Source organism: Pan troglodytes, chromosome 6 (genome assembly GCF_028858775.2).
Source record: "Pan troglodytes isolate AG18354 chromosome 6, NHGRI_mPanTro3-v2.0_pri, whole genome shotgun sequence".
Classification (NCBI taxonomy): Eukaryota; Metazoa; Chordata; class Mammalia; order Primates; family Hominidae; genus Pan; species Pan troglodytes.
In genome coordinates, this window is record NC_072404.2 from 8,662,197 (window position 1) to 8,681,163 (window position 18,967).

The window sequence follows — 18,967 nt, forward strand, 5'->3', positions numbered from 1 at the left end:
TGCTCATCCTGATGCTATAGTGGGAGGGGCTGGGCTGAGCAGGGTGGGGGCTTGAGGGCCCAGAGTGGTCACTGTCCTCAGAGCTCTGTGTCTGGCAGAGTCTGGGGGACCCAGGGTGAATGGGGGGCCGAGACAACAGGCATCCATGCTCAGAAGGGAACGGCCCAGGCAGGTGCGGGGAGCGCGAGGGGCAGGGCCAGCTCTGTGCCTCTCACATGCCAAGAGCAGCCTGGCAGAGACAGCACACGGGACGGGGGCTCTTGGGCTCGGAGAGGAGGAAAGGGCTGGCGTCCACTTCTGACCAGCACACCACGCCTTTCGGCATCTCGACAGCAAGCCAGAACAGAGCTGGACCTCGCCTGGCTTTGCCCCACGCAGGCTTGTCACCAGCCCTGGTGGTCCACGCAGCCCCTTTCCTGCCCCTCAGGACCCAAATCCTGCGGGTGTCCCTTGGTCTCAGCATCCACCACCCCACAGCAGCCAATCCAGCAGCTTGGGAGCCACCCGCTTCCCTCCACCTCCCTGCTAATGGCTCAGAGCCTGGTGTCCCAAGCTCTGACGCGCTGACACATGGGCATGTTGTTGAGACACAGGGGCCGGGTCAGGAGGTGGGGGCTGGGCCGGGCTCTGCATTTCCCTCCTTTCCTGGGTGAGGCTGATGCTGCTGGCCTGGAGTCCCGGCAGCTGATTTCTCACTGGTCTCCTGGCCTCTACCCTTGGTCCTTGTCCATCTGTCCTCCTGACCTGTGATCTGGTGTGTGCATCCCTCCAGGGGCTGCCCTGGGAGCTCCCTGCTGCCTCTCCAGCCTCGACCTGCACCCTCGTGTGCTACTCTCTGCCCCAGCCAGGCTGGCATTTTGCAGCCATGCAGCCTGGCTCTGTGTCCTGCTGTCTGCCCCAGCCAGGCTGGCTTTTTGCAGCCAGGCAGCCCAGCTCTGTCTTGCTCTCTGCCCCAGTCAGGCTGGAATTTTGCAGCCAGGTGGCTCGGCTCTGTGTGCTGCCTGCTCAGCTGCAGTGCCTGGCGCTAACCCTAGAAGTCCCTGCCCCTGGTGAGTCCCTGCCTGCTCCCTCCCTGAGCTCGTATGCGATTGTCACTGCTGTCCTTTCATCTGTGCATGAATCTTTCCTCTGTGTCCCTCGGTGTTTGCCCTTTTGAAAAAGTCATGCTTTCCATCCCTTTTCTAAGCCCGACGTTCCGCTTGCTGTCAGGGTAGGTCCACATTGGCCTTGTTTACCCAGCAGGCCGGTGTCTGCGAGCGATTCCCGGGGAGAGGGTCCCAGGCGGGCAGGGGCGTCGCAGGGCTGACGGCGCTGCTCTCCCACCAGACCTGAGCGAGGAGCCGGTGGGAAACTCCCTGCTACACCAGCTGTGCAGCTGCACGGAGGCCTTCTTCCTGGGCCTGCGCGTCAAGTGCCTGCCGTCGGTGGCAGCCGCGTCCATCCGCTGCTCCTCGCGGCCCAGCCGGGACTCTGACAGGCTCCAGCTCCACACAGGTGAGTGAGGACGGCAGCCGCGGCTCAGGCCAAGGCAGGCCCCTTCCGGAAGGAAGAGGTGGGAGGAAGGCGCCCAGGAGAGGAAAGGAAGCTTTTCTTCCTTTTTGCTGGGAAACATCCATTTCCCAGGGTTTGGGAAGCAGGACCGAGCCGGAGAGCTCCTCCTTCCCACCCAGGAGTGTCTGGGGACCTGACCACACAGCCAGTGCCCACAGGAAAACGCCGGAGCATGCAGAGCAGGAGAAGCGAGCCCTTCTTTTTTTGTTATTTTTTTGAGACGGAGTCTTGCTCTGTCACCCAGGCTGGAGTGCAGTGGCGCGATCTCGGCTCACTGCAACCTCCCGGGTTCAAGGGATTCTCCTGCCTCAGCCTTCTGAGTAGCTGGGACTAAAAGCGCCCACCACACCTGGCTAATTTTTGTATTTTTAGTTGAGACAGGGTCTCACTGTGTTGGCCAGGCTGGTCTTGAACTCCTGACCTCAAGTGATCTGCCTGCCTCAGCCTCCCAAAGTGCTGGGATGACAGGCGTGAGTCACCGTCACTGGCTTGAAATGAGCCCTTCTAAGGCCACTCAGCATGGCTCCAACCTTCCGTCTTTGCGTAGTACTTTACATGTGCCTGGAAGCCCCCAACCCTCAAGCCCTTGCCCCTTCCCTGAGGGTCGCTGGTGACTGGAGAGTGTGAGGCGGGGTTGAGAGGCAGAGGTGAAGTGAGGGCTCTGTTGGTGGATAGGAAACCTAGACTCAAGTTTAGGGAGGGCCTCAAAGGGGCTGGAATGAGCGGATGGACAGCTTTCATCAGTTCTGGGATACTCTCAGCCATTGCTGCTTTTGTCAGTTATCACCTCTGCCCCATTCTCTTCTCTCCTATGACTCCAACTGAATGTATATTAATCCATCTTACTCTCTTCTCTATAATATCTTTTATGATCATTCATGCTTTAGTCTGAATTTATTCTCATCCTTTGGCTAAGGCTTACTGTCTCTGGAGTCACATCCAAGGTACTTTTTTTTTCTGAGACAGAATCTTGCTCTGTCGCCCAGGCTGGAGTGCAGTGGTGCAATCTGGGCTCATGGCAAGCTCTGCCTTCCGGGTTCACGCCCTTCTCCTGCCTCAGCCTCCCGCGTAGCTGGGACTACAGGCGGCTGCCACCATGCCCAGCTAATTTTTTTGTATTTTTAGTAGAGACGGGATTTCACCGTGTTAGCCAGGATGGTCTCGATCTCCTGACCTCATGATCTGCCTGCCTTGGCCTCCCAAAGTGCTGGGATTATAGGCGTGAGCCACCCTGCCTGGCCTCATCTAAGGTACTCTTAAACCCATATATTGAGGCTGGACATGGTGGCTCACACCTGTAATCCCAGTACTTTGAGAGGCTGAGGTGGGAGGATAGCTTGATGGCAGGTGTTCAAGACCAGCCTGGGCAACTAGGCCAGACCCTGTCTGTGCAAAAAATATAAAAATAGCTGGCAGTGGTGGCACACATCTATAGTCTCAGCTACTTGGGAGGCTGAGAGTTTGAAACTGCAGTGAGCTGTGATCGTGCTACTGTATTCCCCTCTATCCTGGGTGACAGAACAAGACCCGATCATTAAAAAAAATCACAACCCCCATATATTGTGTTCCTAATTTCAGTTGTCATGTTTGTGAGTTCTACAGTTTCCAGTGGATTCTTTTTGAAATTAGCAGTGTCACGCTTTTTTTTTTTTTTTTTTTAGACGGAGTCTTGCTGTGTCACCCAGGCTGGAGTGCAGTGGCATGATCTCGGCTCACTGCAAGCTCCGCCTCCTGGGTTCATGCCATTCTCTTGCCTCAGCCTCCTGAGTAGCTGGGTCTACAGGCGCCCAGTACTGTGCCTGGCTTTTTTTTTGCATATTTAGTAGAGACGGGGTTTTACCGTGTTAGCCAGGATGATCTCGATCTCCTGACCTCGTGATCCGCCTGCCTCGGTCTCCCAAAGTGCTGGGATTACAGGTGTGAGCCACTGCGCCCGGCCCAGTGTCACGTTTTTATAGGTCTCAGTTGCCTATGACACTTCTTTAAGTTCAGCATTGATGTCCATGAACATAGTTGCTTGACCATCTGTCCGACGATTACACTATCTGGAGTGCCCATGTGCCTGTATTTGTTATTTCTGCTAATTTTGTCTCAGTTATCCTGCCTCATTGTGCCTTGTTATTTTCGATTGTTAGTTAGGCATCTTATTGGAAAAATTAGTTTAACTTTGAGAATTTTTGGCCTGGGCCGATGTTTTTCACCATAGAGGATTTTCTTTTCCTTCTGCCAGGCACCAAAGGGCTGACTGTGGGACAAAGACATGAAGCTTTTCTGGGTCATTCTGATGGTCCCCAGGGCTCCACATCCCTCCCAGGGCAGGAAGCATGTCAGGGTCATCCTGCCCACTCCCCCACCCCAGAAACAGTCCAGCTTCATCTGTTTGAGCTCCAATCCTCCCCGTTTTTCTCATTAGGTCTCTGCCTTGGTTATTGAGGTGTAATTTAGATAGTAAAATTCATCCTTTTTAGTGTAAGGTTCTGAGTCTTGACACATGCATACATCACGTGGCCATCACCATAATCATATAGAGGGCGGCTCTCTACCCCTCTACTGGCCACCAAACCTTTATCCTTAATCCACTCCTCCCCATCGTGGGTGTTGGAAGCAGCTGTTCTTTGTCATTCACTCTGCCTGTCTGGCCATCTTTTGGTGGGAGGGTTGTCTAAATTCCCTAGTGTACTGTTACAGGGAGCAGCCACTGTTGAGATTTGGGGGTTGATAGGTGTCCCCTGGTTGGGGTGGGGTGCCACCCCCTAGGTGGCATGTTTCTTTGTCCTGGCCTGCTTTCTGGGTACAGCCTATATTCCACAGGCTTCCCCAGCCCCTGAGGTCCTACAGTGGGGCCTGGGGGCAGTGTGGCCTGCCTTGGCCCTGGCCCTAAAACACAGCCGGGGACCCTGTGCCTCTCAGGCTTGGCCTCTGCAGCCTCAGCTCTCCTCACCTCCCCCACGCCATATGCGGTGCGTCTCACCTGTTACGGCCTCTGACCTGTCCGTGCCAGGACTGTGGCAGCTCAGAGACAGCACCAAGTCCCACAAACGTCACTCCAGGGCTTTCCACCCCCTCTGCTTAGTGGACAAACTGCTGTTTCCCCCAGCCCCACACTTCAGAAGTGCACGGGGGAGCCCTCGGGAAAAGGACATGCACTCGGGAAGGTTCAAAAGCAGGTGGAACCCAGAGGGTATGCCGGGTTGCATTTGTGGGGTCAGCTCAGCCTGGTTTTTAATTTTTTTTTTAGAGATGGGGTCTTGCTTTGTCACCCAGGCTTAAGCGCAGTGGTGTGATCATAGCTCCCTGCAGCCTTGAACTCCTGGGCTCCTCTGCCTCAGCCTCCCAAGTAGCTGGGACCGCAGACACATGCCATCACACCTGGCTAATTATTTTGATTGTTGTAGAGATGGGGTCCTGCCATCTTGCCCAGAGAGTAGCATGCTTTGGATCACTGTATTGGTTTCCTGGGACTGCCATAACAAAGTACCACAAACTGGGTGGCTTAGGGACATTTCTTGTCTCACATCGCTGGAGCCTGCAGTTCTTAACCAAGGTTTTGGCAGGGCCACGCGGTCTCAGAAGGCTCCGTGGAGGGTGCTTCCTGGCTGCCTCCAGCTTCTGGAGGTTGCTGGCAATGCCCGGCCCTCTGTGGCTTCCAGATGCACAACTCCAACCTCGGCCTTTGACTTCCCGTGAGCTTTATGCCATGTGCCTCTGCGTCTCTTCTAAGACTCCAGTCATTGGGTCTCCTTCATGACATCATCTTAACTGGATTACATCTGCACAGATCCTGTTTCCAAACAATGGCAGGTTCCGGGCGTTAGGACTTCCACCTGTCTTTTTGGGGGACATAACTTGATCCACAACAATCATCACTGTCAGTCATCATCACCTCGTTGGCATCCTTGTCAATCAATCATCACCTCGTTAGCATCATTGTCAATCAATTACCCAGCTGCTCAGGAGGCTGAGGCAGGAAGATTGCTTGAGCCCAGGAGGTGGAGACTGCAGCGTGAGCTGTGATTGTACTCCAGCCTGGGTGACAGAATGGGATGTTATCTCAAAAACAAACACATGGCCAGCTGTGGTGGCTCATGCCTGTAATCCCAGCACTTTGGGAGGCCGAGGCAGACGGATCATGAGGTTAGGAGTTTGAGACCAGCTTGACCAACATGGTGAAATCTCCTTTCTACTAAAAATACAAAAATTAGCTGGGTGTGATGGCACGTGCCTGTAATCCCTGCTACTTAGGAAGCTGAGGCAGGAGAATCACTTGAACCTGGGAGGCAGAGGTTACAGGGAACTGAGATAGATAGTGCCACTACACTGCAGCCTGGGCAACAAAGCAACACTCCATCTCAAAAAACAAAAAACAAAAAACCACACACACAGAAAAACCTCCTTGCCAATCTGTTCCTTTTAAGGGTAGAACTCCTTCGAAAACACTTTTCTCTGGTGTGCCTCTGTGCCCCAACCCCTCCTCTCTGCACTAACTCTGAGACCCTCTCCGGGTTTCCTGGGCCCGCGGTAGCTGCTCTGCCCCCTTCCCTCCCTGGGCTCCTGGTTTCCCGGCTTTGATGCCATCGTGCCCAGGTTCAGCCCCTGGGCCTCTCCTCTATCTGTCCACACTCATGCTCCTGGGAACCATGCTAACAAGTTACACAACTTGCTAGCTTGGATGACCCACTGTGATCTCACAGTGCTGTGGGTCAGGAGCGCCCCCACCGCCCCGGCTAAAGTCAAGGGTTGGCTCCAGGAGACTCCAGGGAGAATCCATTTCCTGCCCTTTCCAGCTTCTAGAGGCACCCGTATCCTTGGCTAATGGCCCTTCCTCCGAGCCAGCCCTGCAGTGCCCTCAGGCCTCACGTTCTCACCCAGACCCCCTGCTGCCTCTAATGAGGACTTTTTTTTTTTTTTTATTTTTGAGATGGAGTCTGGCTCTGTTGCCCAGGCTAGAGGGCAGTGGCATGATGTCAGCTCATTGCCACCTCTACCTCCTGGGTTCAAGCAATTCTCCTGTCTCAGCCTCCTGAGTAGTTGGGATTACAGGCACACACCACCATGCCCGGCTCATTTTGTATTTTTAGTAGAGATGGGGTTTTGTCATGTTGGCCAGGCTGGTCTCGAACTCCTGACCTCAGGTGATCTGCCCATCTCGGCCTCCCGAATTACTGGGATCACAGGTGTGAGCCACCGTGCCTGGCCTCACGCTCACCGAGGGTTCTTGTGATGGCATCAGGCTCAGCTGGCTGATGCAGAATAACGCCCCCATCCCAAGATCTTTAATTATCTGCAGCCCCTTTTGCCGTGGGGACTCACAGGTCCCCGGGCTGAGACGTGGACTCTCTGGGGCTGTTGCTCAGCTGCTGAGGTGGCTTCTCCTTCCTGGGGCTGCAAGCGCCAGTCTTGTTGGCCTGGCTGCCTCTCCAGCGTCCCCACTTGGCTGTCCATGGCCTCTGAGACTTATCATGTCCTGATCTCCAAATGGCCCTGGCCCTCAGGTCACACCAAATGCTGGTGGCCCAGACCTGACTTGGGAAGGGGCAGGGCCCAGGCAGAGGAAGAGGATAACAGGGTGTGCCAGCCTGAGCCTGGAAGATGGGAGTCCCCGGCTGCCTCCTGACCCCGTCCTCTGCCCCTCTCCCCGCAGACGGCATCCTGTCCTTCTTGAAGAACAACAAGCCAGGGGACGCGCTGTGTGTGCTGGGCCTCACACTGTCTGACCTGTACCCCCACGAGGCCTGGAGCTTCACCTTCAGCAAGTTCCTTCCAGGGCACGGTGAGCCGGGGCCGCAGCAGCTGTGCCTGGGGGGTAGCCTGGCATGGGGCTGTGGCCCCCGTGGCTGCAGGGCACCCTCTTTGCTCTTGCTTCAAGCACCCTCCTGGTGGAAGTCAACACCTGTGCATGGGCATAGGTGGCCCCTTCCAGCTCCTCCTGAGGAATGGCATAGGGGCTGTTCCTCAGCTGTGGCGTCTGCCCCAGGGCCCAACTTCATGTGGGCAGGACAGGGCCTCCCAGGACTGGTATGTCCTTGGGCCATGGCCAGCTTGCATGAGAGCATGAGGTGGGTTTGACGGTGGGCCCCCAGAGCCAAGGCTGACCCCTGAGAGTGCCCTTCTCTCCATCTCTCTCCAGAAGTGGGCATCTGCAGCTTCGCCCGGTTCTCAGGGGAATTCCCGAAGTCGGGGCCCAGCGCCCCTGATCCGGCCCTGGTAGAGGCAGCAGCAGACGGCCCTGAGGCCCCCCTGCAGGACAGGGGCTGGGCCCTGTGCTTCAGTGCCCTGGGGATGGTTCAGTGCTGCAAGGTGGGTGGGGGCTCTGGGGCTGGTAAGAGGGGACAGGAGGGTGCTGTCTGAGCCCGCGGTGCGTCGGTCTGTTACACTGCCCCATCCTCACAGTGAAGTGGATGGACCCCTAACTCTATGGAACGAGGAAAGCAAGGCTACACAGCTATGAAGCAGCAGGGGAGGGATTAGAGCCCCAAGCCCCTATCCTGTGTGGCCTCCCCAGGGCCTCCCACCCTGACTCACCTTTCCCCTGGGGCCCTGAATGTGGCCTGTGCTGCCTGGGGCAGGGGGAGGGCGCCCGGACCACCTCCCGGCCATCCGGCCTCACCCAGGTCCTCATTTTGGTCCTGCTGGGGCTGCCTGGGGATCTGCCGGATGCAGGGGCAAGGCAGTGAGGCAAGGTGCTTGGTGGCCTTCCCCCCAGGTCACGTGCCACGAGCTCTGCCACCTTCTGGGCCTGGGGAACTGCCGCTGGCTCCGCTGCCTCATGCAGGGTGCGCTCAGCCTGGACGAGGCCCTGCGGCGGCCCCTGGACCTCTGTCCCATCTGCCTGAGGAAGCTGCAGCATGTCCTGGGTTTCAGGCTCATCGAGAGGTACCAGGTGAGTGGCTGAGTTGCGCTGCCTGGCTGCTGGGACCTGCGCTCCGGAGGCCCGCGAGCGCCACCTGGAGGCCACGCAGGGCACGGGGACCGCACACAGGCTTTGTCAACTGCTGGGTTCCAGGCAGTGCAGAGCCCTGGGACCTGCGCTGGGGTTGAGCTCCATCCGGATCTCACTGGCGGCGGTAGGTCGAGTCCTGCCAGGGCCTGCGTGTGGTGGCTGTGACTGGGAGGTTGCAGCAGGGTGGAGTGGGGACGACGGCTTTTCTCCCTCTGTCAGGAAGAGCCGGCATTGGAGCCCAGCCGGGAGGGGACTTCCTGGTGCAGCCGGCGGGTGGCACGGTCTTCCCAGGGTAACTTTCTCTTTTCTTTCCCGTCACCCACACTTGGGTCACTGCTGCTCAGAGGAGGCACAGGCCCCTTGGGAGGAGGTGGGAGCTGACACAACAAGGCTGTGTTGGAGGCGGCCTCCATTCCTAACTCCCTCTGTTGCCTGGGTGGGGTTGCCGAGCAAAGGGCTTGTCCGTATTCATGGACATTTGTTTGCAAGCTCAAAAGCTTTACTTTGAGTTCTGAGTGCAAAGGCAGGTGGTGGTAATTTTTCTTTAAACCCAGCTTTGGACTAAAACCAGTTATAAGGTGCTCACTGCGTACAGGCACCAGAGCAGTCAATGAAACCGCGCTGGAAAGCCCCTGCATCCTCTTCCCACCCGTTGAGGCAAGTGGGGGTGTGGTTCCCGGACGGAGCCTGTCAGAATCCCCTGCAGGGCCCAGCTGGGCCCTCCTTCCTTCTGGGGTAGAGTGAGGAGCTGCATCTTGCAGGCTCCTGGGTGACGCTGAACTAGAGGCCGTGGCATTTTGGCATTTCTAGCTCACAGTGCTGGAATCTCTCTGCAGGGATCCTCTCTGAAGACTCTGGCAGTCAAGGGAAGGTGAAGGGGGCACAGAGGAAACAGCTTTTCCAAGTGGAAGGAGAAGAGCCTGTGACTTGGGGGGAGCCCAGGCACAGCCGTGGCTGAGGGTAGGAGCATCTCCCGAGGGTACAGGTGGCGTGATGGCTGGTCAGCACCTGGTGATGCCTTGTAAAGGTTGCTGCTGCCAGCTGTGCCCCGTCAAGGGGCAGCTCTTAGTACCCTCCTGAGGCTGTGTAACAGGCACAGGGGCAGCTTGGTCTGCAGAAAGGGATGAGAGCTCTCATTTGATGCCTTCACTTGGGGTCTTGTGCAACCATCTGACATGAACTTTTAGAAAGTGTATGCCCCTCCCTACACGTGCTGACCTGGCATAGCCTGGATCCACCTGGATCTGAGCTGGAGGGTGTAGCTCCTCCTCCTGCCCAGAGCTCTCTCCCTTCCGTGAGCACCATCTCCTGAGGCTGTGGAGGGAAGAGGGCCAGGGCAAAGGCACTCCAGGGTGGCCTGGCCCTCCTGGCTGTTGTAGGGAGGGCAGTGGTGTGGATGTGAGGTCACCTGCTGTCCCAGGGCTCTGGGAGGTGCTGGAGAGCCGACCAAGGGCCTGGCCAGAAAAGGTCACTGCTGTCCACTGACAGCAATCAGTGAAATGCCTCTTGAAGAACGCCTGACTTGTGGTCTCTGCCACTTCCTGTGGTGTAAACAGTCTCACCATGGCTGATGTGAGCTCCCAATGTGATGTCAGTGAGTGCTCAGTTGGGAACAGATGTGCAGTGGGACCTCGTTAAACTGCGTGTCCCCTGTACAGATGAAGGAGAGGAGACTAACCTTGAGAGCAGAGGTAAGAGTGAAACGGAGAAAACATTTAGGAAGTGAGTTTCAAGTACTGCCTTTGCTTTACATTTTTTTCCCCCTTGTGGTCTCACTATGTTGCCCAGGCTGGTCTTGAACTCCTGGGTTCAAGTGATCCTCCTGCCTCTGCCTCCCTGTGCTGGGATTACAAGGGTGAGCCACCATGCCCACATCTTTGCTTTAAAATTTAAAATTTTATTTAATTATACGCTTTCTGGGTGGGTGCCGTGGCTCACACCTGTAATCCCAGCACTTTGGGAGACCGAGGTGGGTGGGTCATCTGAGGTCAGGAGTTTGAGACCAGCCTGGCTAACATGGTGAAACCCTGTCTCCACTAAAAAATGTAAAAATTAGCCAGGCATGCTGGCAGGAACCTGTAAAATCCCTGCTACTCAGGAGGCCGACGCAGGAGAATTGCTTGAACCTGGGAGGGGGAGGTTGCAGTGAGCTGAGATCGCAGCACTGCACTCCAGCCTGGCCAACAGAGTGAGCCTCTGTCTAAAAAAACGAAAAATGTTAAGTGTTCTAACTTTGGATGACAAGGAGCTTGCGAAGTTCCTGAACGGTGAGCTCTTGGGGGTGGGTACCTCCTACTCTGGCACAGCCTGGACGTGAGTCCTCAAAGGGTGCTGGTCACAAGAGCCCTCACACCACCAGCCTGACTCCCGCCCCTGGGTAACTGAGGACGGTGGGGTCCCCTTAGGTAAGGAGGTCTCCTGGCAGTTCCCTGGCTAGACAAGGGCTGGCACGGAGCAAACTCAGCCTGTGTTTCTCCCTCTTAGAGACTCTACACCTGGACTCAGGCGGTGGTGGGGACGTGGCCCAGCCAGGAGGCGGGGGAGCCGTCAGTGTGGGAGGACACCCCACCTGCCAGCGCCGACTCGGGCATGTGCTGCGAGAGTGACTCAGAGCCCGGCACCAGCGTGTCGGAGCCCCTCACCCCTGATGCCTGGAGTCACACCTTCGCCTCGGGGCCAGAGGAAGGGCTGAGCTACCTGGCGGCCTCAGAGGCTCCGCTGCCACCTGGGGGCCCTGCGGAGGCCATCAAGGAGCATGAACGGTGGCTGGCCATGTGCATCCAGGCCCTGCAGCGGCAAGTGGCAGAGGAGGACCTGGTGCAGGTGGACAGAGCTGTGGACGCCCTCGACCACTGGGAGATGTTCACGGGCCAGCTCCCGGCCACCAGGCAGGACCCACCCAGCAGCAGGGACAGCGTGGGGCTGCGCAAGGTGCTGGGGGACAAGTTCTCCTCCCTGAGGAGGAAGCTGAGTGCCCGAAAACTCGCCAGAGCAGAGTCAGCCCCCCGTCCCTGGGATGGGGAAGAGAGTTAGTACAGCAGGGGCTGCCCTACGTCTCCTTCCCTAAGGATGCTGGCCAGCACTGTCCAGTAGCTGAGGCCACTACTGACCTGCCAGGGATAAAGAGGAAGGGTCTGCCTGGGTGGTGGCTCAGGCCTGTCATCCCATCACTTTGAGAGGCCAGGAGTTTGAGACCAGACTGGGCAACATGGTGAGACTCTGCCTCTACAAAAGAAAAATTAAAAAATTAGCTGGATGAAGTGGTTCATGCCTGTGTTCCCAGCTATTCAGGAGGCTGAGGTGGGGGGATTGCTTGAGCCTAGGAGGTCGAGGCTGCAGTGGGAGGTGATCATACCACTGTACTGCAGTCTGGGCCACACAGCAAGACTGTCTCCAGAAAAAAAAAGGTTCTTTGCAGAAGCCACAGACCACCTGTCTTCAGGCGCCTCCTTCAACTCCTGTGTCCCAGCCAGCCGCTCCCAGGGGCCTGCACACATGGAGAGGCCTCCCTGATCCTGGGTGCTTCTCGTGGAGTACAACCCGGACTGCGCTGAGGTTGGGACAGAGCCCTCTCCCCTGCAGAGGCAGAAGGAAGCAGCGTGCGTCCTGTCTCTTTCCAGGCTGTGGGCCTGCCCTTCAGTTATTTATAGCTGGAGCTGGAGAGGCTGGCTCAGATGATCAGATGAGGAGTGACCCCGGGGGCAAACGGGCTCCACACTGCCACCCAGCTTCCAAGGCTGAGTCTCCTCCCTAAAGGGGAAGTGACGAGGTTTTGTCTCTATCATCTCAGGCGTCAACCACATGCACACACACAGTGTCACGTTCGGTGGCGCTAACAGCATCCTGATCCTGACGGACTTCACTGGGGCTCTCCAGGCATCTCTTCTGACAAACACTGCAGGAGGTGAGGGTGTCTGACGTGCACTGAGGGCAGAGGCCCCCTTATTCCTGAGGCGGCTACAGCTCACCGTGGGGAAGATCAACTGTGGTGATGTTTTTGGGACAGTTTCTTGGCAAAGGCGGCCGCGCTGTCAGTACCAAGTAGCTGGAGGTGGTGATCAGATGATCTGTCTTTCCTTTTTTTTCGGTCTAGCTCTGTCAGTTGCTGAGAGAGGGGTATTACTGCCATGGCTGGGCATTTGATCTGTCTCCCTTTAGTTTTGCCGGATTTTGCTTCCTGCACTTTGAAGCTCCTTTATGTCCATGCACATTTGATTGTTGTGTCTTCCTGAGGAATTGACCCTTTTATTGTCACACGTACCCCCTCAGCCTGTGGTGGAGGGTCTCTGGGAGAGAGACTTCCGGTTCTGACAGCGGAATCCCTTCGGATTGACGAGGACGGGGTCACAGCTCGCACACCCTCATCTGGAGAGAGGCAAGCACAGGGCAGCTTGGACCTTTTGTGGGTGGGTGGCTCACACGGTTATGGAGGGCTTCTAAGAAAAACAAAATACAAAACTAAAACTAGAAGGGCTATGCAGGTGAGGTGGGCTGAGGCTTCCTTGTGAATCTGACATTGGTGGAGGCCGACTGAAGGCTCCCGGTCCTGGTCCCACTCCGTGTTGACTTCAGAGAAGCAAAGATGCAGCTCAGAAGTAGCATTAGGATCTTCGTCCCGTTGTCTTTTGTGTAGCTTCAAAGAGGCATGACAGTGACCTGGGAGGGGAGATGAAGAGCTAGGCCTTTCAGAAAGTGACCAACGGAAGGTGCCGGCAGAGCGCCCTGCAGTAACAGAAGGTGAAAGCCGGAGCCTGGTGGCTGTTGCTGCAAACAACCACCCAAAACTTAGTGGCTTAAAATCACCACAGTCTAGCTCATGAATTTGTAACTTGGGCAGAGCTCGGTGGAGACGGTTTGCCCCTGTGGCTCGACTGGAGGGTTCGTTCACACAGCTGCCAAGTGGAAGTTGGCTGGGAATCTCAGGCCTTGGTTCCTGCCCACGTGAGACTCTCCATGGAGGAGGGGCATCTTCTTAGTTGTGAGGAAACCAGACAAACAGGGCAGCCAGAGCCAGACAGCAGGCTCCTGGTCCCGGAAAATGCAAAGGGACAAGTATGTCTTGATTTCAGAGAAGCTCAGATGTAGCATTAGGACCTTCATCCATACCCTTCTCTTTTGCATGGCTTCTAAGGGGCATGACAGTGACCTGGGAGGTAACTGTGCCAGAATAAAGAGGGGAGACGAAAAGAGAGGGTCACTTTCAGAAAGGGACCTGGGCTTCCTCACAATATGGCAGTTGCCCTCCTAAGGTGGACATCGGGAGGGTCAGATGGAAGCTCTGTGGCCTTTCCTAACTCGGCCTCATGTCACACAGCGTCACCTTTCCTGCACTCCACGGTGGCAGTGACAAGGACCCCACCCCAGGTTCACGGGGAGGGGACGTGGCAGGGAATGTGAGACAACAGAATATCGCTGTGGCCGTTCATGAACAGTCAGCCCCACTCGGCGTTCACTGTGGGGATTTGGCTGGTGCACCTGCGAGGTGACCTGACCTGTTTTCCGATTTCCTTCATCTTCTGCAAAAGGTTAACCGCTGGAGTGATGCGAGATTAAACAGAGGTGATAAAAATAGAACAGCCTGGCTCAGGCTGAGGGTGGGAGCGCACTGCGGTTATGACCAAAGCCTCGGCGCTCTCTGTACCCGTGTCCTTTGACCCTCAGCTGTGATGCGTGTCCCAAAAACGCGTTTTGAAGTGGGAAGGAGCAAACCACTAAAAAAAACTCCTTTTATCTGCAGCCTTTACCAACTTGCAGATGTGAGTGAAATTTTTTAAGACAGCTGTTAGGAGGACTGTTTTGAAATGCAACTTTGAGGAAGAGAAATTGGTTTCCCTCCTCTCCCCCGTGTTAGCCCCAGGTTCTGTCTCTGCTGTGGTGAAGAGTGACTTGGGACAGTCACCAGGAAAGACGCTAAGGCAGAGGAGAGAGAATGAGGGCTGCCTTCTCGAGGAAGGTCACAGCTCACGAATCTTTCTCAACTTAAGTGCTGCAGAAGTTGAACTGAGATTAAATTTAGAGATGATGGTTTCCAAGACACACAGGGCCACGGTTCTTTCAGTTTTTAAACATGTGCAAAGTCCACCGAATTACTTTCTCGTCTCATCTGTCAGAAGCCCCTGAATTCACAAGGATGGGTCTTCCAGCTTGACGATGACCTCTCTTCGGAGAGCCTCACCCATCTTGGTAAGCCAAGTCAGCGGGGCCTCATGGAGCTAAAAATAGTTTCAGGTCACGACAGATGTTATCTGTATTGCTGTGTGTGCGATGAGTCTGGGGAAGCTAACACGTGCCTTCTGAAGTGGCTAGAATACACACTCCCACGTCACAGCCATGCTTTGATGAAGGGGTGAGAAGCAGTGTCCCCTCTGAGGCAAATCTCTCTTCAGGCAGCCCCGCAGTCCTCTTCCGAAATCTCATTCTTTTCCCTCTCTTCCTCCCCAAAAAGCCCAAACTCATTGTCAGAGGGGAGAGAGGGGAGAAGCAGCATCCCGACTCCTGTCCATGGTGTGAACCTTGAGGGCACAGGACAGTGAGTGGAGCTCTGCCACCATCCCCGTTTCCAGAGCATGGGTGAGGAGGGAGGGATGCCGACCTGTTAATATTTGCTTCAGACCTTTCCCCGATGAACGAAATCTCCAAAAGCCTTAAATAAACATAAAATGGCTTAATCAAAGCATGAGTGATAAAGCTGGGAGTCCAAATTTAGATCCCACCAAGTTCAAAGGGGGAGGCTAGAACATTCCAGGGACACACCTACACGCAGACCGTCTCCATACAGTGCCAAGGGAGCTGCTCTGCAGACCCACCATGCAGGGACGGCCAGGCCTCGGAGGGAGGGACCGGCTGCCCTGCCCAAGGCCCATCTGGACAGGCAAGTCTTCCCTAGTGGGTCAGTCAACTCCACCGCTTAAGGAGTCCTTCCTATGTAACGAGTCCTTCCTATGTAACGGAATTTTTTTTACATCATCATCGAGTCTCGAAATGACCTATAAGGCAGATGGCTGCATCCCCACCGTATGGCTGTGGCAGTCCCGATGGGACTGGGAAGGGCTGGAGCCTCAGAAACGGCAGAGCGGAAGTTGAGGCGCAGTCTGTTCTTGCTTGAACCCCGAGTTCTCTCGCTGTTGTGCAGCTTTCTAAGCAAGCTGGAGCGGTCTGAGCAGGAAGAGAGTAAGAAGGCGCACGGACGCGGGAGGCCTGCACCCTGATCCCTGAGCGGCACCCACGCCCCTCGGTTCTGATAACCAGGAGGCTTTCTGGCCCTTGCAGCTCCTTCGGACTCTGAGGAGAGGCCTGGGTGGGTGGCCGGCACTCTTAGGTGAGGTGCCAACGAAAACACCCCCGCGGTTGCTGGGGCTTCACTGATTTGTTTTGTTTATAAAAGGAGGGCGAGGCCTGCACAGGAATATTTTTATCCCCGTGAAGACGGAGAGAATCAGGGCTTCGCGACGGAGCTCATAGACCTGAACTGGGTCTGCCTGCCTGTGTGCTGGAAGCAAAGGACGGCCCGTCCTCTAAGCTGGCTTTGCAGCTCCAGTAGGAGTGAGAGACTCACGGGGGCCTGGCTGCCGTCCTGGGAGAGGCCCCGGGAAGCAGCTCGCCCTGTACCCAAGGGCTCTCTGGAGCTCACCCCGCACGCAGGCTGCTCCAGAGCTGAAATCTAGCTGTGATCCCTGTGGGGCAACTGCACACAGAGGTGCCCAGTTTCAAGGAAACCTAAAGCAGCAGCAAATTTATGGCTCTTGGAACACGAGGCTGTCAAAGATAAACACCGCAGGGTAATCTAGGAAACACTTCCGGCTTGACTGTAAAGAGCCCTGGCCTGCGAACGCTGTTAAAAACAGATGCAGATTGCGGGCGGAGACGGCCGGCCGAGCCTTCCCTTTTCTGACATCCTACAGCAGCACCTTGATGAATGAGAACCCGGAAGAACGGAGGTTTATTTTTGAACTCAGCTTCTTGGGTAGGGAGGCAAATGAAAACAGGCTGATGTCAGGGGTTTATTTTAAAAAGCAATTTCCAAGAAGTGTCCTGGGGTCACCACGCGTTCAGTCCAACTCTTCCCTGCTGCAGTGTTCCCGTGACGATGAGGCAAATCCAAATAGTCACCGGAGTCGAGCAAACATGGCGGCCCCTGCCTCCCCCGGCGGCTCCAGAATGGCCTTCAGAGGGTCCGCGGCAGCCAGGCCCGTCCAACCTCCTGCCCTCTCTGAGAGGGGCCCGAGCTCTCGCAAGATTAACCAGAGACGACACCTACCCGATTCCACCACTGAGGCCTCCCTCGATGCCTGCTCCCTGGGCTTTTTAATGAACGCACTTCTGTTACATGGAAACTGAGCCCGGCATGGAGTCACGTGGCTCCACCCTGGGGCTCCTCTGCTGCCGAGAGCCCTGGCTCTCCTGACTGTGGGCCCAGTGTTCATTTTCTCTCTCAGGCAGGGTGCTCTGCCCGCCACAGCGTGCCTGGTTTTCTGGATACAGCATGACTGAACCGTCCCTTCTCAGCAAAGGCCAACACGTCTTTGTTGAGTCCAAGACCATCTCCCGTTCAAGGGCCCTCACCGCGCTTCGTGAGTCTGTCTCGTGGTCTGTGACCAGCGGGAAGGAATGGGGACGTGTTTTGTTCAGCCCTGACTCCTGGACGCTGGTGGCAGCCGCGGGCGCCCACTCACCTGGCACGTGGAGAAAGGTGATGAGCGCGGCTGACGGCTCCCGGGGGCAGCGTGGGGTCCAGTCTGAAGCCGACGCCCCTCTCGGTCAGGCTTTCAGCAGCAGAAGGCAGTGGACTCTTCACCATTTCTTCCAACACTTTCTCACGTAGGAGCTCCACTGTCCCTTCTAACAGGACAGCGCTTGTGCAGCCGGGCTTGGTCTCGTGGTCAGGGAGAAGCGGGCAGGCCAGGGCCGAGCTGCGTCCGGCTCTCAGGGACTTCGTCTCCCTGTGCTCTGCCCACCTGGGGTAGGCCTCTGGGAACAGGGGAGTCACAGAAACCACGGGAAACGGAGTGGGTTGGAAGCGGCAGAGAACACGCTTTTTCTCAGGGTCGCTTAACACAGGCAGGGGTACAGGAGAGCTCCGGCCATTTATTCCAAATGTATGAGCAGGAAGGAAAGAGGGAGGGAAGCTGCAAGAACAGGCGACTTTTTTTTTTTTTTCCCCCATCTGAAGTGAGATCAAACTTCTACCACATTCTACCTGTGCCCTTCTGGGTGGGTGGTGGCCATCCTCTTGGGCGCCCCCTTGTGAGGGCTCGAGGCCTTTACTGGATGGGCAGGATGCGGGCAGCAGCTGTGCCGGCTGCCAACCCAACTCCTCCGACAGAACGGCAGGTGGCCCCTGTCGGAAGGGGGGTGTCTCTTCATTCCTGCCATCCTCTGGCCGCCTCTCCCGCCTGCACCACTTGGAGGCAGTTGTTTCACGTGGGGCTCTTGATGGCATAACCTGATGTCTGTCACGGACCCCCGAGCAGGAGCAATGCCTAAAGAGCGCAAAGGCCAGCGCGCCTGGCAGAGCTCCCTCCTCTGCTCCAACAGCAGAGCCCAGAGCATCCCTTGGCCCGACGCACAAGCCCCACAATAGCCTCTCCCAACGGGAACGACTTAGCCCTAATTACATGAGCTTTGATCACCGCTCGATTGTATGGCACAGTTATTTTTAAAAATCCAGTCCAAGCGGAAATACACCTGGAGCATTTTATACTACAATGATTGATGGACGACTTTGATATACAAAATAAATTGTTACTCAGCTTTTCTATAATGCTTACATCTTACATTTTCATTCTCAAAATTAATAAATGCTATCAACCCCATTTTTTTTTTTTTTTTGAGATGGAGTTTCACTCTTGTTGCCCAGGCTGGAGTGCAATGGTGTGATCTCGGCTCGCTGCAACCTCTGCCTTCCAGTTTCAAGCAATTCTCCTGCCTCAGCCTCCCACGTAGATGGGATTACAGGTGCCTGCCACACCATGCCCGGCTAATTTTTGTATTTTTAGTAGAAATGGGGTTTCACCACCTTGGCCAGGCTGGTCTCAAACTCCTGACCTCGTGATCCACCCACCTTAGCCTCCCAAAGTGCTAGGATTACAGGTGTCAGCCACCGTGCCCAGCCTCAACTCCAAATTTTAAAAAGGGCTTAAACGAAGAGGATGAAATTCTGGAAGGCTAAATGAAAAGAGAATGTGTCTGTTGAATTCGATAAGCAATTCCTTGCATTTGAGAAGGCAAGGAGCCGACGGGAACCTACCGACAGGGCTGCCATGCACTGCTGCAGAGCTTTCCGTGCAAAGCGTGGCTCCCCTCTGAGACTCGGCTCCTCTGCTGACGTGGACCGGTTCATCTACCCACGCGGACGCCCATCCACAAACACTTAGTCACTGCTGGAGGCTTTTAAAACACCTGTCAAATGAAGAGTCACTTCACAAATGTTCACTCCCCGTTTCCATGTCTCCCCACGTCGGGGTGAACACTTTTTAT

At 55.9% G+C, this 18,967-nt stretch overlaps 1 protein-coding gene across 8 annotated transcripts in view; it reads left to right on the top strand.

Annotated features, from left to right (window-relative positions):
* AMZ1 (archaelysin family metallopeptidase 1) overlaps positions 1-18,967 on the top strand; it is a 47,538-nt gene that overhangs the window by 21,847 nt on the left and 6,724 nt on the right. For 2 of the 8 annotated variants that reach the window (XM_001139882.7, XM_016957024.4), the window contains exons 3-7: positions 1,327-1,494; positions 7,193-7,321; positions 7,679-7,848; positions 8,255-8,431; positions 10,976-18,248. In XM_001139882.7, the coding sequence (XP_001139882.3) occupies positions 1,327-1,494; positions 7,193-7,321; positions 7,679-7,848; positions 8,255-8,431; positions 10,976-11,524 (1,193 nt within the window). In that variant the 3' untranslated portion in view covers positions 11,525-18,248. Of the gene's footprint in view, positions 1-1,326; positions 1,495-7,192; positions 7,322-7,678; positions 7,849-8,254; positions 8,432-8,710; positions 8,966-9,327; positions 18,249-18,967 lie in introns of those variants that run through there. The other 6 variants (XM_063815192.1, XM_063815197.1, XM_063815193.1 and 3 more) reach the window with 5 other exon arrangements.